Here is a 27,947-nt window from a genome sequence, read left to right on the forward strand (position 1 = left end):
CACCTTGCATACTACCTTATCTGCAACGCTAGAGGCCCTTCGATATATAAATCCCGGTTTAGATGGTAGAACTGCATCAAAAGGATATGCCAATGGCTGGAAAAAATTGCTTCAACCTCCCTATATTGTGAATGGAACCCTGAAAAGAAGTTCCACTCTCGACCGGTGTAGTTTCCCGTGCGGTTATGCAGCAAAAATAGTCAGACAATAGTTTTTTGCTGCAAGCTGAAGTTGTGAAGATTAAGTTTACTGAAAAAGGGTATAGAGATGAGTTACTTACCTCTATAATCTCTGATCTAGCCTCCATACCTAGGGAAAATTTATTGGGTGAAAATAACCGCACGGGAAACTACACCGGTCGCGAGTGGAACTTCTTTTCAGGGTTCCATTCACAATATAGGGAGGTTGAAGCAATTTTTTCCAGCCATTGGCATATCGTTTTGATGGATAGAACTTTGTCTGCAGTTCTACCATCTAAACCGGGATTTATATATCGAAGGGCCTCTAGCGTTGCAGATAAGGTAGTATGCAAGGTGCTTGACCCTCCCTCTAGACCTTCATCCTTTTGGGATAGAGACAGGTTTTTCTCCTGTAGAAAATGCAGAGCGTGTAAAGAAGCGGATCGACCACTGAGGGTGGTCGAAAAATTCCGGTCTACGTCAAATAATAAGGAATTCTCAGTCAAAGAATTCATTACTTGCAATACATCCCATGTCGTTTACGCTCTTCAGTGCCCGTGTGGCTTGATATATATAGGTCGCACTAAACGAAAGTTGAAGGTCAGGGATGGGGAACACATCGCAAATATTCTCCTTGGTTTTAAAGACCACAATGTCTCTCTTCATTTTAAGCGGTTCCATAACAAAGACCCCAACGGTTTAAAATTCTGGGGCGTTGACCATCTAAAAACCTTCTTGGAGGGGCTCTAACTTGGTCAGGGACCTCTCTAAGAGGGAAACCCAGTGGATTTTTTCTGTGGATACTATATGCCCTAAGGGGTTAAATGTAGAGTTAGACCTGAATTGTTTTATTAGCGATTTTTAGAAGGATTGGGTCTATTGCTTTTGAATTAATTAATTTTATTGATTTTTATATATATTCTATTTTTATATGTTTATCCTTATATATATATATGTATGTATAATTTTATATATAGACTGGATATAAGTCACTATTTATGCTTTTATTAGACGTATTTGTGATGATTTTATTTTAGCAATATATAATGTTAGCTTTACTATCGTAATTTTGACATTTGAATTGATAGTGAGGGAGATGTTTCCGGTGTCATTTCCAGCTCACTTGTATTAAGTGCGGGAGATGCTGCTGGTGTCATTTCCAGCTCACTGGTATTAGGTGCGGGAGATGCTGCTGGTGTCTTTTCCAGCTCACTGGTATTAGGTGCGGGAGATGCTGCTGGTGTCATTTCCAGCTCACCAGTATTAATTTTCTCCCCTTTTTTGCTTTTTATAAATTAGTTATTTTCTCTTATGTCCTTAGAACAAGCTGGCTGAGTGTAAAAGAAATTTATGGTATTATGTGCTGTATGCGCTATTAATACTATTTGAACATCCAGCTGTTTAAACACTAACTTGTGCGGACAGATATACATTTGGTCCTTCTCCCCACTCTTAGCTTGAGCCATTCTGGATACTGATCACCGTGGCATGACGTGCACCTGTTGACATGCCTGGTGACCTGTGATTGGCTGTGGCTGAGCTGAGGGATGTGATATATATTGGACTGAGTCAGCTGTGTAGCCACGCCCTCCGTAGAAGCCATTAACTGGCGAAACTAGTCAGGGTGCTTGCTACACCATACATTTGAAGGATCCCCGCGCTCCACCGAAGCAGGACGAGGCAGCTGTAACTGTGCCTGGTATCCGGTCAGCGGTGTGAGGAGGAGACACTGACGCCGATCGCATGAGGATCTGGTGATATTTTCAAATGCCTATTTCTGTTTGAATGAATGTAAGTTGAATATATAAGGGGAGCCTGATGTACTGGGACTTGAGGGTTTTACATATTAAAAGCTGAATTACGCTATGGTGGCTTTTTCTGTTCTTGCTTGTTTTACCTGAGGGTCCTTAAAGCATCTGGTTCCATGATAGAAGCTGTCCGCTGAGATCCATGGTTAATGAAGTGTTATTCACTAAAAGGCGTATTTTATATTTCATTGCGGTGAGTTTGAACCCCGACGGGGCGAGTGATCACAACTGGTGAATTAAGAAGATTTTTGGTGGATGGTGCACGCTGCTATTTTTCTTTCTTTTTCAACACTCCTTCTGGGACATTTCTCATCTGCTTCTCAGCATTGATTTTTGGACTGCTTGGTGGGGGTGATAACACCACCTATAGAGTAGCGCTGTTGTGCTTTATTTTTGTTGAATGGACTTACCTTTTCAATAAGTGTTAGAGTACTTGTTTATATATGCTTTTCTTTCTAAACAGCTGCTTTTGTTTAGGTTGTCTGCTATTCATTTAGCAGGTAACCTAAGATTTAGATCTTTTTTCTTTTACTCTAGGTTGTGTATAGGTATTCATCCAAGTGGCGCTAAGTAGTGTATTATAGGCCTTTTTTACACTACTTTATTATGTTTATTTTATATGCCGTCCATTTGATATGTATATGTAATGTATTTATGAGGTCAACAGCATGTATGTTGTGTATACAGATTAAACCTTTTTTACTATGTGCATTATCGTTATGCATTGTCAGACTCAATATGCAAACTTGATATACACTTTTAAATTACTGCACCCCCACAAAACAATAGCCCAATTTAAAGTCCCACTTTCCCCTTTCTCATTATTTTTTTTTATTTGTAGCGAAAAAAATTAACAGTGGTGATCAAATACCAAAAGAAACTCGATTTGTGGGGGGAAAAAAATTGATAAAAATGTTGTTAAGGTACAGTGTTGCATGACCGCGTAATTGTCATTCAAAATGCGACAGTGCTGAAAGCTGAAAATTGGACTGGGCTGGAAGGGGGTGAAAGTGCCCTGTATTGTATAAGTGGATAAACTGGCTGCTGTATCTCCAAAAAAAAAAAAAAAGGTAAATGAGGGGGAGACAAAAGGATCATCAGTATACCTTATTGTAACCAAGAAGCATATGGATGAGGTTAAATCAATGGATCCCCACACATATGAGATGCAGATATATGTTAATCAAAAAATAAAAATAAATATAAGGATATATTAGATGACGACTCTAATAATTGCATCTGAAAAAGAGTATGAAGGAAGAATGTCTCCGAATTAGACTGTTTCTCATGTGTAAATGGTAGGTCTGGGGGCTTACTTCTTACACACGCTTATAAACGATATATAGATTTTGCTTGAATTTGTCTTCCCACACTATTTCTGAAAGTAAAGGGCTCTTATGGAGCCTGTGATCTGGAAGAGGTGAAACCACAAAAAAAAAAAAACCAGAGGGCGCACAACCTAGTGCATTATCCTAAAAATATGACTATGTTGTAAAAAGTGGCAAGTATTACACTCACAAAAATGACAATTGCATCAAAGCTCACCATAAAGAACAGCATCATCCAGTCCACAGTACATCATAACATGTGACTGGACAAATGGAGATCCAATAGGCTGAAGCCCTATACACACGATCAGTCCAACCGATGAAGCTGACTGATGGTCTGATGTGCCTACACACGAGTCCAACGCGGTGACGTAAAACACAACGACGTGCAGAGAAAAATGAAGTTCAATGCTTCCAAGCATGCGTCGACTTGATTCTGAGCATGCGCGGGTTTTTAACCGATGCTTTTGCGTAGAGGTCGACCGATATATCGGCCGATATTTGGCCGTTTTGGAGAAATCGTAATCAGGCGATTTTTATCCAAATTTGGCCAATATTTAACATGGCCACTAGCGGTGCCACGGATCCGGAGCTAGGCCCGAAGCTGCGGCCTTTCCTGATGCTGTGACCGCGGCGGCAATCCGCGGATAGCCGCCGCGGTCACACCATCAGGAAGGGCCGCGGCTTCGGCCTAGCTCCGGAGCCGCGGCCATCTTCGTACACCCAGCGTGGCGGCCCTCCTCTCTGTTTACACCCACAGAGGAGGGGCCCATGCTTGTGGGACACACACACCGCTCTCTGGTGTCTGTACTGAGGAGGGGGGTGGGTGTCTATACTGGAGGGAGAGGGGGTCTGTACTGAGGGTGGTGACACTTTTTTGTTTTGCACCAGTGCCACCTGCCAATGCCAATTAGCCCCACTTGCTGTCCAGTGCCATCTGCCAATGCCACCTGCCAGTGCCAATACCAGTGCCACCATCCAGTGCCAATTAGTGCCACCTTCCATCCAGTGCCATCTGCCAATGCCACCATCCAGTGCCAATACCAGTGCCACCATCCATGCAGTTCCACCTGCCAGTGCCAACTAAAGCCATCAGTGCCACCTGCCAACCAGTGCCATCTGCCAGTGCCAACTATTGCCATCCAGTGCCAATTAGTGCCACCTGCCAGTCAGTGCCAACCAGTGCCCCTTGCCAGTGTCACCTGTTGGTGCCACCTGCCAGTGCCACCTGCCAGTGCCAACTGCCAATCAGTGCCACCTGCCAGTGTCAATAAGTGCCACCTGCAAATCAGTGCCATCTGCTAGTGCCATCTTTCAGTGCCATCCAGTATAACCTGCCAGTGCCAATAAGTGCCACCTGCCAGTGCCTTCTGCTAGTGCCATCTTCCAGTGCCAATTAGTGGCATCCAGTGCCATGAGCCAGTGCCACCAAAAAAAAAATGTAAAAAAATCGGCCTAAAATATCGGCCGCAAAAATCAGCATTATATATCGGCCATCGGCCGCCCCGATTTCTAAATATCGGCATCGGCCAGAGAAAAACCCATATCGGTCGACCTCTACTTTTGCGTACTAACCATCGGTTTTGACCTATCGGTTAGGCGTCCATCGGTTGAATTTTAAAGCAAGTTCAAAATTTTTGGACCGAAGGATAACTGACCGATGGGGCCCACACACGGTCGGTTTGGACCGATGAAACAGACCTTCAGTCCGTTTCCATCGGTTTAGACCGACCGTGTGTATGCGGCCTAACACGTTTTGAGGACTACCCTCTTCGTCAGAGGCAGCAGGACCGTTTTCTGCACCCCTCTTTAATAGTAAAGTGACATGGCTATTGTCAGGAGTGTCTCCAGCATGCCTCGTGGGTGAGATTAGATCACCCATACATCAGGTACCTCCACAAAACAAACCAAACCAACGGATAGTATGCATTACACTATAGAAACCACCTATAATGATTATATAGTGAACACATAAAACACATAGATCATATAAGATCATGTAAAGCATACCACAAGATCCACATGTACTGGTCTCATCCCATTCCAGAGTAAGATGTCGAAAAGGACATGTAAACATGTATACAGTATCTCCCAAAAAAAAGTAAACCCCTCACATTTTTGTAAATATATTATATATTTTCATGCGACAACACTTTAGAAATTACACTTTGCTACAATGTAAAGTAGTGAGTGTACAGCTTGTACAACAGTGTACATTTGCCCCTCCCCTCAAAATAACTCAGCCATTAAAGCGGTAGTTCACCCTCCTTTCCATCATTAGACCATTAAATTCGGCATCGTAGCGCGAGCTACGGTATGCCGGTCTTAAATTTTTAATCCCCGTACTCACTGCGGTATCGCTGATTGAAGAAATCGACTCCCGCGGGGAATGGGCGTGCCTATGGAGAGGGAGGATGATTGACGGCCGGCTCTGGCACGTCACGCTCCCCGAAGACAGCCGGAGTAGGTCTCGGCTATTCACGACGCCTGCGCACAGGCTATGCGCAGGCGCCGTGAATAGCCAAGCCTATTTCGGCTATTTCCGGAGAAGCGTGACGTGCCAGGGCCGGCCGTCAATCACCTTCTCTCACCATAGGAACGCCCATTCCCCGGATTCTTCAATCAGCGATACCGCAGTGAGTACGGGCATAAAAAAATGTAAGACCGGCATACCGTAGCTCGCGCTACGATGCCGAATTTAATGGTCTAATAAAAAAAAACTTTTTTTTTTTTTTTTAACAGGGCGAACCCCCGCTTTAAGGTCTAAACCTCTGGCAACAAAAGTGAATACGCACATAAGTAAAAATTGGCTAATTTGCCCCAATTAGCCATTTTCCCTCCAGTGTCATGTGACTCGTTAGTGTTACAATTATTATTCATTATAGGTGTCCAGCAGACAATTATAAAAGGCTGTTACTTAACCACTTCAATACCAGGCGCTTCCTACCAAAGCCAATTTTCAGCATGGCTTAAATGACAATTGCGCAGTCATGCTACACTTTTCATTTTGTTCCCACAAATAGAGATTTCTTTTGGTAGTATTTGAACACCTCTGCGGTTTTTATTTTTTGCTAAATAAAAAAAACGAACATTTTGAAAAAAAAAAAAAATGTGTTATAAATTTTTGCCATGAGCACAAGTATGTTTTTTCCTTCACTGATGGATACTGATAAGGCAGCACCGATGAGGTGGTACTGATATGTAGCACTGATGGGCATTGATAAGCGGCACTGGTGGGCACTGAAAGGCTGCACTGATGGGTACTTATGAGTGGCACTGATAGACGGCACTGCTGGGCACTGATACGCGGCACTGATAAATGGCACTGATAGGCATATCTGGTGGCACTGGCAGGCATTTTGGATGAGCACTAATTGGCAGCTGCATGGGCACTGATTGGCATTTCCCTGGTGGTGTAGGGTGGCATACCTGGTGTTCCGGCCTTCCCTGGTGGTCCTGGTGGGGCATCCGAGGGGGGGCTGCACTGATACAATCAGCACAGACCCCCCCCCCCCAGTCAGGAGAGCAGCCGATCGACTCCTCTACTCGCGTCTGTCAGAAGCGAGTGAGGAGAAGCCGGTCAACGGTTCTTCCTGTTTACATCGTGATCAGCCGTGATTGGACACTGCTGATCACAAGGTAAAGAGCTTCCATCGGAGGCTTTTTACCGAGATTGGTGTAGCAGACTGACACGCCGCATCACCAATCGCCGTGCGCGCAGCGGCTGTTATCCTGTTGGACTTCATATGACGTCCAGTCAGGATAACTGAACCAGAACAGTCATTCTGCTATAGGCCGGGCGAGAAGTGGTTAAAGAAAACCCCTTCCCATTTCATGCTGTCAGCAATGGCACCACATGGAAGAGCATTGTCATAAGGCCTGAGAAAGAAAATAATTTCTTTACACAAGAAAGGTGAAGGCTACAAGAAGATCAGCAAAGCTTTACTCGTCAGAATACTGTAGCAGAAGTAATTTAACAAAGATGGAACGGCAACCATCTCACAGAGAAGTCCAGGCCGTCTGCGAAAGCCAACACCTCAACAGAAGCGTCTTCTGATGAGAAGGGTTGAAGGAAAACGCTGTGCAAGTTTACTGCAGTTAGCTAAAGTAGTAGAAAGCCAAACTGAGGTGATTGTTTTCCGTGACACAATACGGCGTGCACTGCAGAGGAATGGCATGCATGAGTGTCGCCCAGGAAGAAAGCCTCTCCTAAAGCCCATACACAAAAACGCCAGCCTAGAATTTGCCAGGGCCCATATTAACCACTTCCAGCCCAAGGACGTCATATGACGTCCTGGACTTTCAGTGGGGATATCTGAATGATGCCTGCAGCTACAGGCATCATTCAGATATCCATCTCTTCAGCCGGCGAATCCCTGCACCATAAGAACGATCATAGCGGCGGAACTTCTCCGGGCTCTCCCGTGCCATCGGAGACCCGGAGAAACGATCTGCCGGCGTCCGATGGAAACCATAGAGTAGACTGGTGACCAGATGGTCACCAGTCATCTCTATGATCGTCGGAGGCCCGGGCGCGATGTTATGACGTCACGCCCGGGTCCCGGAATGTAAACACAGCCGCAATCGCGGCTGAAAGCATTAGATCGGTGGATTTTTTTTCACGATCTAATACTTTCCAGCCTGGAGGAGAGATGTGGGGTCTTATTGACCCCGCATCTCTCCATAAAGAGTACCTGTCACACACATTCCTATTACAATGGTTGTTTACATTCCTTGTAATAGGAATAAAAGTGATACAAAAAAAAGTCAAAGTCAATGGCACCCACTGTGTGTCTCAGCAAATCAGGAGGGAGAGTCCCGGATCGCCGAGCCTCTCATGCAACATTGCTGGATCGAGATGCTTGAGCATTAGGGAGTTGAGGGGGGCTACTACACAAAGTTTTTTTAAATGCATAGAATGTCTTTAAAGCAAAAAGCCCTTCTGCTTTTAGGACCACTTTATTGTTTTAAACATTGAAGTTTACGGTGTTGCTGGTAGGCCACAGTGTAGACTCTAAGGCTCCATGCAAACTGGAGCTCAAAAACTTATTTTTTTTAGTTTGAGCCCATAAACTCCACTATGTTATCCTGTGTGTCCATGCACACATGGAAGTTTTTGGAGGTTTATCGGCAGTGGAGTTTATGGGGCGTTTCGTGAACGCCATAAAATTGCGTTCAAGAGCAGTCCTGGAAACGCCAGATGGCCGTAAAAGGTGTTAAACGAGGGTTAACGCTGTAAAAAAAGCGTTAATCCTCATTAGGCATTTTCTCTGCCTCTATTCAAAAATAAATGGTTCCCCATGGGAGCCCATTGATTTCAATAGAAGTTGGATCATCATGATCCGACTTGTGTGCCGAGGATGAAGGGGAACCTCGCCAAAAATGAAAAAAAAAAAAAGATAAAAAAAATTGGCGTGGGGTTCCCCCTCGGATGATGCCAGGCCCTTCGGTCTAGTATGGATTTTAAGGGGAACCCCCTACACCGAAAAAACAGTGTGGGGATCCCCCCAAAATCCATACCAGACCCTTATATGAGCACGCAGCCCAGCCGGTCAGGAACGAGCGCCCCCCTCCTGAACCATACCAGGCCGCATACCCTCAACATGGGGGGTAGGTGCTTTGGGGCAGGGGGGCCCTGCACCCCCCCCCCCCCAACTCAAAGCACCTTGTCCCCATGTGGACGACAAGGGCCTCTTCCCGACAACCCATTCACCTGGGGGGGAGTGTCAAAAATAAAACGTACTACACGGGTTTTTAAAGTAATTAGACAGCTCCGGGGGTCTCTTGCGACTTTGGGGGGGTCTCATCTGTCTTCTCCACTCTCTCCAGCCTCTTCTGCTGGGCTCCTCCACTATCTTCTGCTCTTTTGCCCGCTCTTTTGCCATCGGTTGCCCGGTCTTCTCAGTCGTCTTCTTCCGATGTTGACGCAATGCTCTCTCCCGTTGTAATGCCATGTGTGCAGTGCGCAACAACTTATATTGGCATGGGGTGTGGTCACCGGGTAATGCCATTGGGTGACCCCACCCCTTATGACGTCACAATGGTGACATCATAGGGGGCGGGGTCACCGGATGACATCACCCAGTGACCACACCCCATGCCAATATAAGTGTGTTTTATTTTGACACTTTTTCCCCCAGGTGAATGGGTAGGGGTATGATGTACCCCATACTCATTCACATAGGGTAGGGACACAAACACACTCCTGCGCACAAGTGGAACACCAGACAGTCTATGTGTTGTAATGGTACATGTCACTGGCCTTGCTGCCCTCAAGGATAGGAGTATCCTAGTAGTAAACGAAAAAAGAAAGAGGGCGCACCAGCCTAGTGCATTATCCTTTGGAAAAGTTTTATTAAAAATGAATAAAAAGAAAACTACTCACAAATGTAGGTGAATTGTTCACAGTGTAAATAGTCTCCAAAAATAGCAGCAATGAGTCAGAACCAAATAGACTCCAGGTGGTCACAGAGGAAATGACAAGGGCCACTGCCGGCTTTCGAAGGAATACCTTCTTCCTCAGAGCCCAGCCAAACACCTGCCCTCACCACCCCACCCCCTTTCCTGACCAGCCGGGCTGCGTGCTCGGATAAGGGTCTGGGGTATGGATTTTGGGGGGACCCCACGCTGTTTTTTTTCGGCGTAGGGGTGCCCCTTAAAATCTATACCAGACCGAAAGGCCTGGTATTGTCCGAGGGGGAACCCCACGCCAATTTTTTTTTTTTTTTTTTCATTTTTTGGTGGGGTTCCCCTTCATCCTCAGCACACAAGTTGCACCACAAGTCAGATCATGATGATCCGACTTGCGGTGCGACTTCTATTCAAATCAAATCAATGGGCTCCCATAGGAAACTACTGATTTTAAATAGAGGCAGAGAAACGCAGCTGAAAGCTAGCGCGGCTAAACGTGCATTGACGGCAATGCAAAACACTGATAAAAATCGAGTTTTTAAAGCAGCGTTTTCCTGCCAGCAATCCGACAGTCAGAACAACTTTTTTAAGCATCCTGTGTGCATGGAGCCCAAGTCTGAGGGCTAGTTCACCACAATTTGAGTTGAGGGTGTCTTCCTGCATGCACATTTTTGAAGTGTTCTGGTGAATTTTCAATGCGTTTGGCCATGTTCCAGATGCATTCCATACAGAAAAAAATATGCAAGCTGTTCTACTTTAGTTGACTGTACTGGAATGCACTGCACTTGTCTTAAGTAGGCCATTGGAATCCATGGTACATACTGTTCTTAAATTTTTGACGCAGGATAAAAATGCACTGGACTGCATTTGGTGTGAACCAGCCATAAGTTCACTTTTAAATGAATAGGATTCCTAAAAGGTACTGAAAGGCAAAAGACACTTGTTTGATGGTTGGGCCTGGGTAATAAAAAAGGGACCAATGGAGATTAAAATCAAAAAAGTATGATTTTTTTTTTTTGGCTTGCCTGTGGCATGGATATTTGCTGCATACTTTCCATTAAAGCCTCCTAAACATAAGCATTGAAATTTGGGCATCGGGTTCCTTATCCATTGCCACCTTGAGGCAATGCCTGTCACTGCAGACTGCATACAGGTCCAACATGCACCCTGAGCTGGGCAAGCAATTTCCTATCCTATTGCACAGATATAACAGCCATTGGCACATGAGCTGCTTGAGGTGCATGAAAGCCACCCTGTGGAATCTGAGGAATACAGATTGTCCTGCATTTAAAATCCTGTTGGTGCCATGCTCCACATTAATCTTTAAGATTATTAAATGTCATAAAGCAAAAACTACTGTGCAACCAATATGCTTTATTAACAAAGTGTGTAATTACTACTTAAAGGGGTTGTAAAGGTAAAAAATGTTTTCCCTAAATAGCTTCCTCCTTCACTTACCTCATCCTTCGATTTTGCTTTTAAATGTCCTTATTTCTTCTGAGAAATCCTCACTTCCTGTTCTTCTGTCTGTAACTACACACAGTAATGCAAGGCTTTCTCCCTGGTGTGGAGAAAGCCTCTTGAGGGGGGAGGGGGCGAGCAGGAGGGTCAGGACACTCTCTACTTTGCAGATAGAGAAAGGAGCTGTGTGTTAGTGGGCATCCTGACACTCCTGCTCGTCCCCTCAAGAGGCTTTCTCCACACCAGGGAGAAAGCCTTGCATTACTGTGTGTAGTTACAGACAGAAGAACAGGAAGTGAGGATTTCTCAGAAGAAATAAGGACATTTAAAAGCAAAATCGAAGGATGAGGTAAGTGAAGGAGGACTGCACTAAGGTAAAGGAAGCTATTTAGGGAAAAAAATGTTTACCTTTACAACCCCTTTAAGTGGACTTCAAAGTGTCATCCCAACTTAAAGGGTCACTAAAGGAAAAAAAAAAATTTTTGCTGAAATGACTGTTTACAGGGTAGAGAGACATAAAAGTTAACCGATTCCTTTTAAAAATGATTAAAAATAGATAAAAATCAATCATATAATGTGCCTCTAGTTTCACTTTCGTTTTAAACTGGTTTCATGTTTCTGTGAAGTAGAGAGAGAGACACAGAACAAAAACAAAACAAATCCAGGGCAGTGTTTTGTTTTTTGGAATTTACCAGAGGTGGCAGCAAAGAGCCTGATGTCAGCTCAATGAAACAGCAGCAGCTGCTGCCTCGCACATGTTCTGAGAGCCAGCGCAGCCACAGAGCTCTCATTCACCACCCCTGCCTTTTCCCATCTCTGCCAGTCGGGCCCTTCTAGACGCTCTGGCCCCTTACAAGTGTGTGGGCTGTACCCCCCGATAGGGGCCCTGGATACAGTATAATCTATTATCACTTTTGCATCTACTCAGGTACTTCTCCTGGACCTCAATGTTATATATGCTTCCATCTATTTGCTCCTCCAGTCAGCCATGCACATATACTACCGTATAAGAAATGCTAATCGTGTTTTATCCTTAAAAACACTGCTTTATTAAATGAACAAAAAAAAAAAATTTAATGCAGTTCTAAAATAATGAAATGTGTTTTATTACTACCATCATAACAGAATCTCACTCAGCCCTTACAGAAGCAAGCATTTAGTTCACACCATTGCATTTAGCTGGGCGGTGACGGCTCACATGCATACAAATTTCTTCTTATGAAACCGGAAGTGATGTTCTTGATGACGTCCTGGAGGAGCGGTGAAACGCATCAACGTATTTCCGGTTTTGTTGAACCAGTGACGCTACTTCAGGTGTCCGTAGAACGCACGCCATTAATGCGAACCCGAAACACGCTGATGCCTGTTTTGCCTAGCTGTCTCGTGAGCGACATACGTTAGCAGCGCAGTGTTTTTAATACTGGCAGTACTTCACACGTGTATCTCTTTTGTTTTATCTCCCTCAATTCTTCTGAGATTTGTGGAATCATCATTGGAAACTTGGATATTTACACCAGACCTCCTAAATGCTAGAGCCTGTTTGACTTCTGGACTGCAAAGCTGACGGTCCATTAACTCTGGTGAGTGGGGTCACGAGAAGGGAGACCACCTAACTGGAAACCTCTATTCACTATTTTTCTGCTATTGGAAGCACTTTATGAATAGCTTTTTTGCTCACTTTTGTGTTATATGTTAGCACCTTATTCCACTAGCGCGGTTATTCATATATTTCAAACAGTCACACCCCTCCCACACACACACACAAATACAGCTGCAGATACAAGTCACAGACTGGAGCTCCCTCCGTGTCACCATTTTAAAAATGAAAAAGATTTTTATTTAAAAAATGTTTTGGTAATAATTACCAAAAGGTAAGCAAGTGTGGTTTTCTGTAAAGAAAAAAAAAAAAAGTCAAATATCTCAAAGATAACGCCTTACTTGTCACTGTTGGCCAATTTACGATATTCTCCCACAGTTATGGGCTTCTTCTGTATGTTGTACTGAGTAAAAAGGCCAGACTGGCCAGTAACAACCTGTTGGATTGGGGCAGGAATAACCATGTCATCCAGATCATCATAAGTCCGTCTCGGTCGCCACTCTTTTGGAGGGATAATCTAGTGACATAAAAAAATAGAGTTAGCACAGTATTTATGTTAAAATTATGAGGGTTTAGTCTATATTACTACAAAGCCTGAATGCAATTCATAGCTGGCATAAAATATTTTTCGATATCACTTGACGACCGCCTCACGACGATATACAATCGGCAGAATGGCACGGGCAGGCAGAGTAACATGTATATATACACGATATCCGTCCTGAGGGGGGAGGCCACTGATCCATGGCTCCCCTGTCACAATCGGTCCTGACGAATGACATGCTTCCTCTGCCTGTGAAAGTGTAAACACAGGCAGAGGAAGTGAGGTCATCTCTCCTCGTGCTTCCTTTTTTGTTCGAGAGCCGAAGAGAGAAGACATGCAAAGCGAGTTGCACAACAGTTCACTGACACTAGTACACATAGGCACACAAATCCCCCCCCCCCCAAATCACCCCCCTGTCACATTGTCATCAATTGCAGTTTTCATTTTTTTACTGATCACTGCATTTGGTGTCATTTGTGACTATTATTAGTGTTAGGGCAGTTAGAGGTAGGCCCTGTTATGTCTAGGGTACCCCCTAATAAAGGGTTAACCCCTTGATCGACCCACTCCAGTTAACCCTTTCAACCCCTGTCGTCAGGATCACTAAGCAATCTTTTTTCTGATCGCTGTATTAGTGTCACGGGTGACGTTAGTTAGCCAGTTAATTATTTAGGCTCACCGCCAGGTTTTTATAGCGTCATGTACCCCCGTATACTACCGAATATGATCCAGGGGTAAACCTGATTGCCTCCAGAGGGTTCAGGAAGGAATTTTTTTCTCTCTCCGGCTGTAGCAAATTGGCCTCGCTCGGCGGGTTTTTTTTCCGGCTTCCTTTGGATCAACCAGGGTTAGATTGGGGGTTCACAGTTCCGCCTCTGATCATCATTATCAACACGGTTCACCAGTTATTCAGCAGTGTTTACCACGGCTAACTGTCACGCCATCTTAGGCGTTATTTGTATCATGCTCAACATGAAATACTCAGCAAAAAAACATTTGTGGTTTAAAGAATACCACCGCAACGCTACCAGACGCCATTCAAAAAATACTACAAAAAGAACAACTGCTAAGAATCGATCGACGATCGACCTTCAAAAATAGGAAGGCACCATCCCAGGTACAACACCTATCATGCGTCATGATCAACGCAAGATCCGCAGTCAAGCACAGACTGGAAATCCACAACTTCATCACCAAACATAGACTGCCTCTTTATCACCGAAAGTTGGCTAACATTGGATTGTAACACCATCCTAGGAGAACTCGTGCCAGAGAATTATGGTAGCCTAACCGAGAACAGAATTGGGCAAAAAGGAGGAGGCCTAGCAGTAATCTACAAGTCTCACCTCGCGTTTACCAAACCAGATCTACAGAGCTCATTGCCGTTCATGGAAACGCTCACTCTGCAACTCCAAGCACCCCAGAACACCGTCCACATACTATTGTGCTATAGACCGCCAGGACCAAAGACGCATCTCCTCACTGCGCTGACAGAATTTATCTCGACGTACACCTTGAATACCAAATACCTTCTGTTACTTGGGGACTTCAACCTCTGGGCCAACTCCTCACAGGATCCCATTGCCAATTCCTGCATTGACCAATTGGAAGGACTAGGTCTGCAGCAACTGATATGTGCGCCCACGCACGTTTCAGGTCACACCCTCGATCTCATCTTCAAACAGGAGATAGACGTCAACATTATATAGAGAATAGGCCTTTACCTTGGACAGATCACCATGCAATCAAATTCAAAATAACTTACAACACCGCCCTCAAAAAACCAACAAACTCGTCAACAATTCATTGGACAAGATCCCAGAAGAAACTCCACTCGGAACTCTTTTATTAAATAAAATAACAACAATAAATCAAAAAACAATAAGCAGTTGAAACTCTCAACTCCATCAACAAAGAATTACTACAGACTGCAGACAAAAATAGGATTTTTGTACTCACCGTAAAATCAATTTCTCTGGGGGGCGTGGCCTGGACATGGCCGTGTGAGGCAGCGTTTTTTGTGAGCTCCCGTCCTGAGCCCTCATGCCCCGGCTAAAATACCCTCTAACACCGGTATGAGCTCCTCCAAGCGCTACAGGACCAGAGCAGTTTCTAAGGGGACACCTCGCGGGAGAGATCCGGTGCTTTTTTCAGCTCTTGCAGGGATCTTCCCCCGGAGCAAGGGCAGCGGCGCCGAGGGGCCCTGCACGTGGAGACGCTCCACTGACCCTGACCTCGAGTACCAGCGGACCCCATCCGGGTCCATCAGAGCAGCAGACAACCTCCCTGGGCGTACTGGAGACCCCCATGAGTGACGGCATGGACCCCCAGGGAGAACCAGACGTTCCCAGCCTGGATCAAGACATCCGGGTGATGCTCCTAGAGGCCTTGATCCTCCGACTGGAGGAGACCCACAGACGGGATTTTCAGGAAGTGAAGGGTGAGGCGTCGTCCCTGTCAGACCAGGTGACCACAGGAGAAGTGTCGCTGTCCTCCCTCGAGACCCGGGTAGCGGAGCTGGAGAGGTCGCGGGACCAGCACCGCGACACTGCAGTATCGCTCCAGTTACACCTGGAGGAAATTGAGGACCGGAGCCGCCGCAACAATCTGCGGATCCAGGGTGTCCCTGAAGTGGCGGAGGAGGTGGGCGATACGGTACGGTCAATATTCCGGATGGTCCTGGATGACCCGGAGGCGGATGTGATCTTGGACAGAGCCCATAGAGCCCTGGGCCCCAGGCCTAGGACCCAAGCAGGCCGAGAGACATTATATGTAGGCTCCACCGCTACACGCAAAAGGAGGACATCCTGAGAAAGGGCCTGGGAGCATGGTGATGTGGAGCTAGGGGAGTCGCAGATCAGGATTTTGCCAGACCTGTCAAGGGCGACCCTGCGGCGTAGGGCACTGTTGCGGCCCCTGTTGGCGAGGCAGAAGAACTTCACGTATAGATGGGGCTACCCATTCTCTGTGGCTTTCCGCGGTGAGCAGGGCACGTTCTCCCTACAGACGGCGGCGGACCTACCAGCGTTGTTCCGCTTCATGGAGACGGAGCCGATTCAGCTTCCAGATTGGCTGCAGATCCTTCCTCGCCAAGCGGGCAGATCGGGGGCCTGGACTCCCCCCCCCCCTGTGTACCAGTGTACGGCACCCGATGGCGGTCTTGCCTGTTCACTACTGACTCCCGTGGATCCCTTGGGGCCTTGCGATGTATAGAAGCCGTTGGTCCCCCTTTCTGGTGTGCGGGCCCCGCCGGCTCCCTCCTTCCCCCCCCCCTGGAAGACTGCCTGTGCCCGGTCACTGTTTGAGCCCCCCCTGCCCGCCCGGGTTACGTGGAGTGCCCCTCACGAGGGGTGATTAGATGTGGTAAGAGACATGTTCTGGATGACCCGGAGGGGGGAGGTGGGGTGCTGCTTCCCCCGGCCTATACTTTTTGGGGTGGGGGGTGGGCTCCGGGGTGGGGGTTCTGGTTTGGGGGGTGCCGGGGTGGGGCGCGCTGGACCGGCGCTGTTGTACTCTGTGGTGACTGGCCTGCCCATCTGGGTGAAGCCCCCCCTTCCCGGGATCCTGGGGGGAGAGCCCTGTGACATGCTGCGATTTGGCGGGGGAAACACTCAGGAACTGACAGACCGGTCTAACTGCTGGGGGGGGGGGTGATGTTCCTCTCAATATGGGAGATGAGCTAGGGTTCTCTTCCTGGTTTTATCTATCCATGCTTGTGCCTTGTATTTCCTACACATCCTCATGCCTTTCCAACTTATGTAGTGTTGCCTTGCTAGATTGCCCTTATTGTCTACAGTTCACGGTCACTACTATGTTATGTTTAGTTTTATCTGCCTATCCCTAATTGAGTTGTGTCAGGCTAAGGTCTTGTGCTCTGGTTCTCGGGTGTATACCCGCTGCACCTTTAAATATCTGTGATACCTGTATTGTGTTGTTTTACTGGTTTATATCTTAGTATGCATATGTTTCCCGGGGTGGGGTGGAGAGGGTTGGGGGTTCGCTTTCCGGCTCTGTCCACCTACTTCCCCACTTAGGACCGCGCTCCTGTTTGGGGTACTCCCCAGAGGAGCGCATTAGCCGTTTTTAAGGCTACCTTAGAATCTCTCCAGTCGCTGCACGCCCTAGTGTCAGCTTTCTAACCCCTCTCTTTTCCTATCTCCACCCTCGTTTTCCGGACCACCCTAGGTCACTTCTCTCTTCCACTTCCCCCCCCTCTCGCCTACAACCCTACCTAGGCGGCTGTCTCGGACATGGACGCACTACATATTGTATCCCTTAATGCCAAGGGTCTGAATACCCCGGAAAAGCGACGGATGTTGCTCTCCGACATGAAGCGAGCCAGGGCAGATATTGTGATGCTGCAGGAAACGTATTTTAGGGAAAACAACCTTCCGTTCCTTAAGAACAGACACTATCCCCTAACATACCACTCCAACTACACGGAAGCCAAATCTAGAGGGGTAACCATTCTCATATCATCTAGAGTACCGTGGTCGCTTACAGACTCCCAGACAGACAAGGGGGGCCGTTTTCTGTATCTGAAAGGTTTGATCGGGGACAAAAGGGTGACACTGGCAAACCTTTACGCCCCGAATGACCACCAGGACGCCTTCCTCAAGCGACAGATAGATCATCTTATGCGTTTTTCGGAGGGACAGTTGGTGGTGGGAGGCGATTTTAACATCCCACGCCTCCCATCGGAGGATACATCCGGGGGGTCCTCCTCTCCGTTGCGTGACATACGCGCACGGATACATACGACCTTACACTCCGCGCAGCTGGTGGACACCTGGTGCCTCTTCCACCCAGGGGAACGTGACTATACCTTCTTCTCCAAACCCCACCAGACATATTCCCGCATTGACTACCTGCTTGTACCCCACAGCCAACTCCACGCCATCAAGGACACCTAGATAGGGTCGATCACATGGTCGGACCACGCCCCGATTGGGATGCACTACGATCTTCCAGACGTACAGGGGAGACAGCGTCCCCCCCCCCTGGAGGCTCAATGAGAGCCTCCTCCAGGATCGTGATGTCCTGGCAGATGTAGTCAAGGAGGCAGACCATTATTTTAGGACGAACACGACAGCGACATTGGGGTAGTATGGGAAGCGCATAAAGCCGTGATAAGGGGAGTACTTATTAAGCACCGCGCCAGATTGAAGAAAGCCCAGACAGCACAACTAGATGCACTCTTGACTAGACTGCGAACCCTGGAAGCATCACACAAGGCCACCCCGACCAGACAGCTCTGGGGGAGTTGGATACGGTTCGTATGCAGATTACGGACCTTCTACAGTATAGGGCCAAGGCGGCGATTCAGGTCTGCAGGAGAAAGACATACGAGTCAGGTAGTAAATGCAGCAGACTTCTGGCTCAATCACTGCGGGCACAGCGCACGGCTTCCTACATCCCGCATATCCTTTCCGCCACTGGTCAGAAACAATTCCTACCTCAACAAATCTCACAGGAATTTGGATCTTTCTATAGCTCCCTGTATAATTTACCAGATGCCCCGGCAACGCAGGCAGACATGATAGACTATCTAGAACGTGCCGCTATGCCATCCCTGCCAATTGAGTCCCGGGAGGTCTTGGAGGAACCCATCTCTCTGCCAGAGATACAACAGGCCCTGAAGAGTACCAAGCCAGGCAAAGCACCGGGCCCTGATGGCTTCACCAACCTTTACTATAAGGCCCTTTTCCCCTCTCTAGGCCCCCACCTCGCCACCCTGTATAACAGCATCGGTTCGGGGTCGTCTTTCCACACCACTACGCTACTCGCCCACATTTCAGTTATACCAAAGGAGGGAAACGATCCGGCCCTGTGCGGAAGCTATAGACTGATTTCCCTCCTAAATGTGGATCTTAAGATACCAAAATCTTAGCCACTAGACTGCAGCAATACTTGATAAGTCTCGATCAGGTCGGTTTTGTCCCCACCAGAGAGGCCAGGGACAACACAACCAAGGTCCTTAACCTACTCCACGTAGCGGTCAGCAGTAAAACACCTAGTATCTTTATTGGTACAGACGCGGAAAAGGCTTTGGACCGGGTGAACTGGAGATTCATGTTCGAGACGCTGAGATATATAGGCCTGGGCGACAGGATGCGGAGCTGGGTGGCAAATGAAGTTCTCTCCGAAGCATTCCCGATTGCGAACGGGACTAGACAGGGATGTCCCCTGTCCCCCCTCCTGTTTGCGCTCACCCTGGAACCCTTCCTCTGTTGCGTCCGACATAGCCCTGACATTGCGGGAGTGGAGCACGGGGGATTGCAGCACAAGGTATCCGCCTATGCGGACGACTTGATGTTCTCCCTTACAAAACCAGAAAACCTGTCTCCCGGCCCTTTTGCGGGAATTTGACGCATACGGCCACCTCTCCAATTTAAAAATAAATTTTAGCAAATCTGAGGCGATGGGCGTGGGGATCTCGGGCCAGAGGCTTACCCGTCTTAGAGATGGATCTAGACTGAAGTGGACGGACACGGCCCTGAAGTACTTGGGCACCTTTATCCCCACATCTATGGCCCAACTTTTTAAACAAAACTTTCCACCCCTTTTGAAAAATGTCCAGAAGCTGTTGGACAGCTGGGACGGAGGGCTTCACTCCTGGTTTGGCCGTTGCAACATCCTCAAGATGATGATACTGTCCAAGTTCCTCTACCTCCTGCAGGCCCTTCCGATTCGCGTCCCCGGGGACTTTTTTTAAACAAGTCCAGGCCGCATTTTCGCAGTTCCTCTGGGCGGGGAAGAGCCCTCGCCTAAAACGAGCCACCTTCACCTCCCCGAAGGCACACGGGGGCCTGGCAGTACCAGACATCCACGCCTACTATCATGCCACGCACCTCGGTAGGTGGATTGACTGGTGTAGACATAAGGACACCAAGCTCTGGACACAATTAGAACAAGATCAGAGTGACATACCCCTGCAGGGGGCTCCGTGGTGTTATGCGGACCTACCCCGCATTCTCAAACGCCATCCCCTGATTGGTAACACCGCCAGTGTCTGTTCACAGATACTATCTAAAACTTCCCTGACAAACCGGCACTCCCCACTGAGACCGGTGATAGGCCACCCTCTGTTTGAACCGGGCCTGCGAGATGGGATGTTCCGGGGACTGCGGGACGCGGGTCTGCATCGGGCCGCCCATTACGGTGTTCAGGGGAGGTGGAGGACATACAGGGAGCTGACTGACCCGACCGGCCCATACAAACTGGATATCTTGAGGGCCCGTCAACTTGGACATTTTTTGACGGGACTACCGCCGCCCCCCAGCGACTCTTAGCTGCCGCTTACGGCCTTGGAGGAGCTGTGTGTGGGGACTGGGATGGTGCCCCATATGATGTCCCTGGCCTATTCCTTGCTGAAGACGCCACCGGGAAACGCCCCGGCCCCCTTCTTTTCTGCGTGGGAGGGAGACCTGAGTCGCCAGTTTACGACCCTCCAAAAACAACATATCCTGACATTTATCCACAAGTCGTCTCTGTGCGCTAAGACACAGGAGACGAACTACAAAATTTTCACGAGGTGGTATAGGACCCCGGCCCGGCTGCATACGTTTTTTGCTGGCGCTGTCAGGGGGAGGAGGGGGCACTATTGTCCACATATTTTGGTCCTGCCCCCGACTGCGGGATTTTTGGGGAGAAGTGCGTCGCGTGACTCAGAAATTCTCGGACCGCACGGTACCAGACGACCCAGCCTTTTTCCTGCTGCATGCCTTGGACACGCCAGCCCGGGAAAAAAAAAAAAAAAAAAAAAAAAACGGTGGTGAGACACCACCTGGATGCGGCCAGGGCCTGCATCCCGCTCAACTGGAAGTCCCCCCACCCTCCATCTGTTGCCCAGTGGCTCCGCAAAGTGGATGACGTCAGCAGAATGGAGGACTTTTTACCCCCCTTCTGGCCACTTGCCGCTTCAATCCTGGCAACAAACGCCTCCAGGACTGCCGTCACAGCATCAAACGAGGCCACAGGAGCAGGGGCACTAAGGGTTAACTCTGGCATGGTTGGGGAAAAAGCCTCACATGAGGGCCCTTGTGGTTCAGACTCCATGCTGTCCCACCCAAAAAATGCCACCTTAGTACTGCAGACACAAAAACGGGACCCACCGGTCACCCTCCCGGCTGATACAGAGAGCAGGGGACCCCCAGGGACTCGCCACCCAGAACCAGGCTGTACCGCTTTGCAGAGCTGAGAGTGCTGCCTGTGCCGTGTCGTTTCCTCAGGAAGAAAAAACAGCAGTGTTGGCGCCGTTATTCTAGACACTAGAGGCCAAAACATTTCTAAAATGGCCACCGACATATAGAGCCGCGGCTCCAGCAAAATGGCGGCCGTACACGTGTAAAACACACAGTGAAAAACAGCATACACTGACACAGCACCTCACAATAAACAAATACAGCACCAGTACAGTAAAAAATACAGTACCCCACAGCAGCACAGCCCCCCCGGCAGTAGCAAAGCCCCCCTCTAGGTGGACCCCCCACCTCACAGCCGCCACCCAGAAACGGGGAAGGAGGGAGAGGAAAGGGAGAGAGGAAAGCAGGGCGGAACCTCAGTCGACCTCCCCAGGAATGCACCAGCCGAAAACCCCCACCCGAGGCAAGGGGATACTACTGCAGGGGATACCTGCGACCACCGGCTGGAGTCATGCCAGACACAACCAACGTCCGCTTGAGGCATGGCTGTCGGCCCGGCACACTGACACGGCCATAGAGACCGGTCATATGTGTGCCCTGGAACATGTAGTTCACCAGCCGCCCCTGGAGCAACGGGGCAGGTCGTGGACGGCCTAGCTAAAGACCGGCACACGCTCGATGGCTGAACATGGGGGACTACAAGGATCAAGATCCAGCCTGTCACCCAGTCGGCAATTGATAGAAGATCCCAGGATCCAAAATGCAGAAACAAAAAACAAATAAAGGCGAAAAAAAAAAAAAAATCTCCAGAGCACATGGGCTCCAGAAATGCCATGCTCTCCTGACGCTAGGCAGATTAAAACTGAGGCTGGATGCTTCCAGAGAGTGGGATGTACCCGGGGAACACGCCCCCTGGGAGGTGCTGTACTGAGAGAAGTGTTTTTAACACTTAAAGTGCTGTTTTTTTTCTGCCTAGTCTCTCCTAGAAGGAAAGGTATATAACCCTAAGGTCAATGCTGCTGTGTCCGTCCATGAACGGAAGAGAAATCTCTCCGAAAAGCAGAGTGCTCATCCAGAAAAACAACTCCGGTTGGTTCAATGACGCTCTCACATTATTGAAGCAAGAACGCAGAAGAGCGGAAGGCGTCTGGAGAAGAAACCCAACAAATGGAAAACCAAACAATTTATACATCAATCACTAAGAAATATCAAAGAAATCTTCAAAGCAAAAAAAAGAAAAAAACGTTTCAAACATCATCGCAAAATTCCTGAACCGTCCCCGTGAGCTCTTCAATTTAGTCGCCCAAACCATGAATCCAGCCTGCCTAGAGGCCCTGAAATATGAAACAAGATTTTTGCAATGAATTATCGTTTTTTTTCATCAATGAAATTGAAAGAATCCGTGAAACAATAAAAAAAATAAAAAAAAATACAAATCCCACCCCTACAAATCAAAAAGGCAATATTAATACAAATACTCTTCAATCATTTTAACTAAAGCCAATTTCCATTGACACCCCTAAAAATATCACCGGTAGCCTGCGAGACAGTACAGCGCCGAATGACATCATCACCACAAAATTGTTGAAAGAATGTGTCGATATTGTGGCACCCGCAATGGTGCCGACCTCCCTAAAACAAGGCATAATAAAACCCATTCTAAAAACAGCTACAACACCATTTAGATACCCACAAACTTCTGAACCCACTACAAATCAGTTTTCCGTCCAGGTCACGGGACGGAAACAGCACTTCTCAAAATATGGGATGATGCTCTCGAAGCAGCAGACCAAGGAGAATCATGTCTTCTGATACTGCTGGACCTTAGTGCGGCCTTTGACACAGTAGACTAGGGCTGCAACTAAAGATGTTTTTCATAATCGATTAGTTGGCCGATTAATCGAATAATCGGTTAATAATCTTAAAAAAAAAGAATTTGCTGCAATTTGCAATTTTTTTTTTTTTTTTGGCCAATTTGTTGTTGGGCAGATTAGAAAAAACAAATTGCCACAAAAATGTTTTTCTGCAGCTTCTCCATTGAAGTATATTGAACCAGAAAAACAAAATAACACCGTTTTGCGTTAACAAAATTTCCTTGCCCTTTCCAAATACGCAGCAGCTGAAAAAATTAAGGATGTGAAACCATGTAAATGAACTGTAGTGTGTTTCTGCAAAAAGCACAGAGGTGTGACCCAGGCCCGAGATGTTTAGTAACATAATGGGGTTAAAAAAACTAAAATTAAATACAAAAAGAGCAAATAATCGCTACTGTAAGGGGCTCATTTTTTTACTGTGGGACAGTGAAAGTAATATTTACAGTAGAGATTTGCTCTTTGTACTATAAAGGGCAACATTTTTTATTTTTTTAACCCCATTATGTTACTGGCCGATTAATCGATTATCAAAATGGTAATCGATTAATTTTCCTTATCGAATAATCGATTAGTTGTTTCGGCCCTACAGTAGACCACAAAATGTTGCTGACTCACCTCACAGAAGTCACTAGAGTCGCAAACTCAGATCTACCCTGGTTCTCATCATTCCTGGAAAAATCGATCACAGATAGTTAAACTAGGACCCTTCACTTCTGAAGCACGTACCGTGACATGTGGAGTCCCTCAAGGGTCACCCCTGTCGCCCGTGCTATTCAATATTTACCTTTGCCCACTCAGAAATATCAGTAACCAGGACCTACTCTACCATTCCTATGCCGAAGACACTCAACTCTACTTTCGTATAAACAACAAAAAGGACCAATACCTCGGTCTAGAAAAATGCCTCACTGTGATAGACAATTGGATGACGGAGAGTCACCTTAAACTCAATGGATCAAAAACAGAACTCCTTCTGCTCCACGCAAACCAAGAGACTTGCAAGGATGCCATTGACACCCCCCGCCCATTTTTGACTCCGACATGACAATTAATGCACAAATTGGGTCAGGAGTCGGCGGATCTTACCATCTCCTGCGTCTGCTACAAAGACTTGTTCCCTTCATCCCAAAAGAAGACACCGCAGTAGTGGTGGGAACAATAATCAACTCCAGGCTTGATTATGCAAACTCCCTTTACCTCGGACTCCCAAAATACCAGATTGCCTGTCTACAAGTCGTTCAGAACACGGCGGCAAGACTGCTAACAGGAAACAAAACATGGGAATCAATTACCCCCTCCCTGGAGGTCACTCCACTGGCTGGCCATAAAGGATCGAGTCACATTTAAGGCCCTCTGCCTGGCGCACAAATGTGTACATAGAATTGCCCCCCAATATTTATGTGAGAAAGTTAAATTTCACAACCCCAATCTCGTTCTTCGATCAACTAACCAAAATCTACTACAAATCCCCAAGGCCCGATACAAGACTAAAGGAGAACGAAGATTTCCAGTCCAAGGACCGCGACTGTGGAACACACTACCAACAAATATCAGAATGGAAGGGAATCACCAGGCCTTCAGGAAAAAACTCAAGACCCACCTATTCTGAAGGCTAATAGAAGGAATGGATGCCAAGCGCCTTGAGGCGATTCAGTTCCCATTTGTAGCGCTATAAGTTATTCACTCACTCAAAGGTTTTAACCCCCTGATAGCCCCCTAGTTAACCCTTTCACCCCTTGTTACCAGTGATCATCATATAAGGGTTACAGATGATGCGGGTTAGTCTACTACCCAAAAAAGGTTTAACCTCCTGATCGCGTGGCAGTGAAATCAGTTAGGTTTTAGTGTCAGATAGGGTCTGCATCGCCCCAGGCAGAGTCAGATTAATGCCAGTAGCGCCAACACCCACGCAAGCAGCATACACCAACCCTTAGTGACATAGTATCTGAACAAATCAATATCTGATCAGATCTATACTAGCATCCCCAGCAGTTTAGGGTTCTCGAAAATGCAGTGTTAGCGGGATCAGCCCAGATACCTGCTAGCACCTGCGTTTTGCCCCTCCGCCCAGGCAAGCCCACCCAAGTGCAGTATCGATCGACCACTGTCACTTACAAAACACATAACTGCAGCTTTCGCAAAGTCAGGCCTGATCCCTGCCATCGCTACCATTTTTGTTTGGTAGCGTTTAATACCATTGCTGACAGTCTAGGAGCTTTTTTTTTTTGCGAGTCTCACTAGTGCGCCAGTAAATTTAGAGCCCAAAACGGCGAATCGAAGGTACACTAGTAAAAAGGCCTACACATTTCTGGGCATGACAGATAGTGAAGAAGAAGTTACTCATCTTTCAGGCTCAGAATACAATCCTGTAGACAGCAGCAGCTCCCTGACAGATAGCCCTGCCAAGGTCAGGCGTACCCGACCCCATTCTTCTTCTGCTGTTGTTGAGGTACAAGAACCGCAGGGCTCTCGTATGGAGCAGAGAAGTACTAGTGTCGCTCATCCTCCTGGTGAACTGGCAAGCCTAGTACACCCTGGTCGTACATCCAGCACTGCAGTATCACAAGGCGAGTCCCATAAGTGCAGTTCAAGCTGGCAAGCACAAGTAGTGTCCCGCTGCCACAAAGACGACAAAAACAGGCCCATTATGCCCATAGTACCCTTCCTGCAGAATTTGCCAAACCTGATTGGGAGCCCACCACTTCTGCAGCACCTGTACTTCCCCCATTCCCTGTCCAACATGGAATTCAGGTGGAAACAGTTGATCTTACGTCACTTCATTTTTATTCGCTGTTTTTCACAGAAGCTCTATATAGATCTATTGTGGACCAAAATAATTTGTATGCTGGTCAATTCATCACTGCTAATCCCCAGTTGTCCTCCCTTGCCAGAGATTGGAAACCAATTACGGTTTCCGAATTTAAGACCTTTCTGGGCCTATCCCTCCTCATGGGCATAAATGAGTAAGTTGCGGTCATATTGGCCCATTGATCCAATTTACCCTATGCCCCTGTTCTCTGCCTCCATGGTCAGGGCACGATACGAGCAGATCTTGCGGTTCATCCACTTCAACAAAGAACTCCAACGTCCTCTGGGAGACCCTGGATATGATCGGCTCTACAAAATTCAGGCCCTCGTAAACCACTTCAACAAACGTTTTGCAGCCTTGTTTACTCCCGATCAATTTGTCTGCGTTGAGTTCCTGATTAAATTTTCTGTCCGCTTGTCTTCAAACAGTATCTTCCCAGCAAACGTGCCAAATATGGGAGTCAAGATGTATAAGTTCTGTGACAGAGCAACAGGCTATACATATAGTTTTATGGTTTACGAGGGAAGAAATAGTCATGTAGAGCCGGAGAACTGCCCTGACTACATAGGAAGCACTGGCAAGATTGTGTGGAACTTGGTGTCTCCCTTATTCAGAAAAGGGGTACAATTATGTGGACAATTATTACACGAGCGTGCCACTTTTTAGTCACTTGTTTGATCAGCAGATTGGTGCATGTGGCACCGTGTGATCTAATCACTGGGGCTTACCCCAGCGGCTTGTAGATTCCCGTCTTAGGCTGGGGAAGAGAGTCTGCTTGAAGTGTAATAATTTGCTTGCTGTGAAGTGGAGGGATAATAAGAATCTATTTGTTCTGTCATCCCTTCACGCAGACAAGACAGTCCAAATTTCTACGGCGACTGGTGTTGTGGAGAAACCCCTCTGTGTCAATGAATTAGGGCTGAAACGATTAATCGATAAAAATCGATAATGAAAATCGTTGTCACACAGCAGGCTGACGGACCGGATCGCCTCCGCCATTACCGGCGGCTCCGGTAAGCGGCCGAGGAGAGCGGCAGGAGGGGGGCCCCTCTCCCGCCACCAATAACGGTGATCTCGCAGCGAATACGCCCCGGAGACCACCGTTATCTTTTACAGGACCGCTCACACTAAAGATGGATATCTCGGGTTGTGGCAGCAGCTGCTGCCGTTACCGAGATATCCATCTTTAAAGTACCGACGTAAATGTACATGAGCGGGTCCTTAAGTGGTTAAATTCCAGGAAGAGATTGTCAGAGCCCTTCTATTTCCAGACGGTGCTTCACCTCACCATCCCAATCCAAATGCAGTAAGCTGGCTGCATAAGAGGAATTTTTCGTATGTCCTCCCTGGTACCCCTACCCAACGAGCCCCTCCAAAGATGCCATGTCTGTAGCAATCGTGGATATAGGCGTAACACCCGTTATTAGCCACGCTGTCCTGACAATCCTGGTCTTTACATTGGTGAATGTTCTGAAAGCTACCATACACTAGTGGAGTTTTAGCATACGGTATAGCACTGCATAGACTGGGACACATTTTCACAGTGTCTTCCAAGATGCCATTGTATTTTGAGAGACCCGAACCTGGAACTCAACAGTTACACATAAAAGTGTAAATAAAAAAAGTCTCATAGTGTCTCTCTCTCTCTCTCTCTCTCTCTCTCTCTCTCTCTCTCTCTCTCTTGTTTAATCATGTTTGCTTTTCAGGTATGTAATTTTTTTTTATACTTTACGGTTTGTGTATTATAGTTAACCATTTTTTTTGTTTTCAAGAACGCCATTCAGCTGCAGCG

At 47.3% G+C, this 27,947-nt stretch overlaps 1 protein-coding gene across 2 annotated transcripts in view; it reads right to left on the minus strand.

The window, feature by feature from the left end:
• KDM4B (lysine demethylase 4B) overlaps positions 1 to 27,947 on the minus strand; it is a 609,325-nt gene that overhangs the window by 520,729 nt on the left and 60,649 nt on the right. For both annotated transcript variants that reach the window (XM_040322534.1, XM_040322533.1), the window contains exon 3: positions 13,126 to 13,301. In XM_040322534.1, the coding sequence (XP_040178468.1) occupies positions 13,126 to 13,301 (176 nt within the window). The remainder of the gene's footprint in view (positions 1 to 13,125; positions 13,302 to 27,947) is intronic.

This window comes from Rana temporaria, chromosome 1 (assembly GCF_905171775.1).
Source record: "Rana temporaria chromosome 1, aRanTem1.1, whole genome shotgun sequence".
NCBI classification, from domain to species: domain Eukaryota; kingdom Metazoa; phylum Chordata; class Amphibia; order Anura; family Ranidae; genus Rana; species Rana temporaria.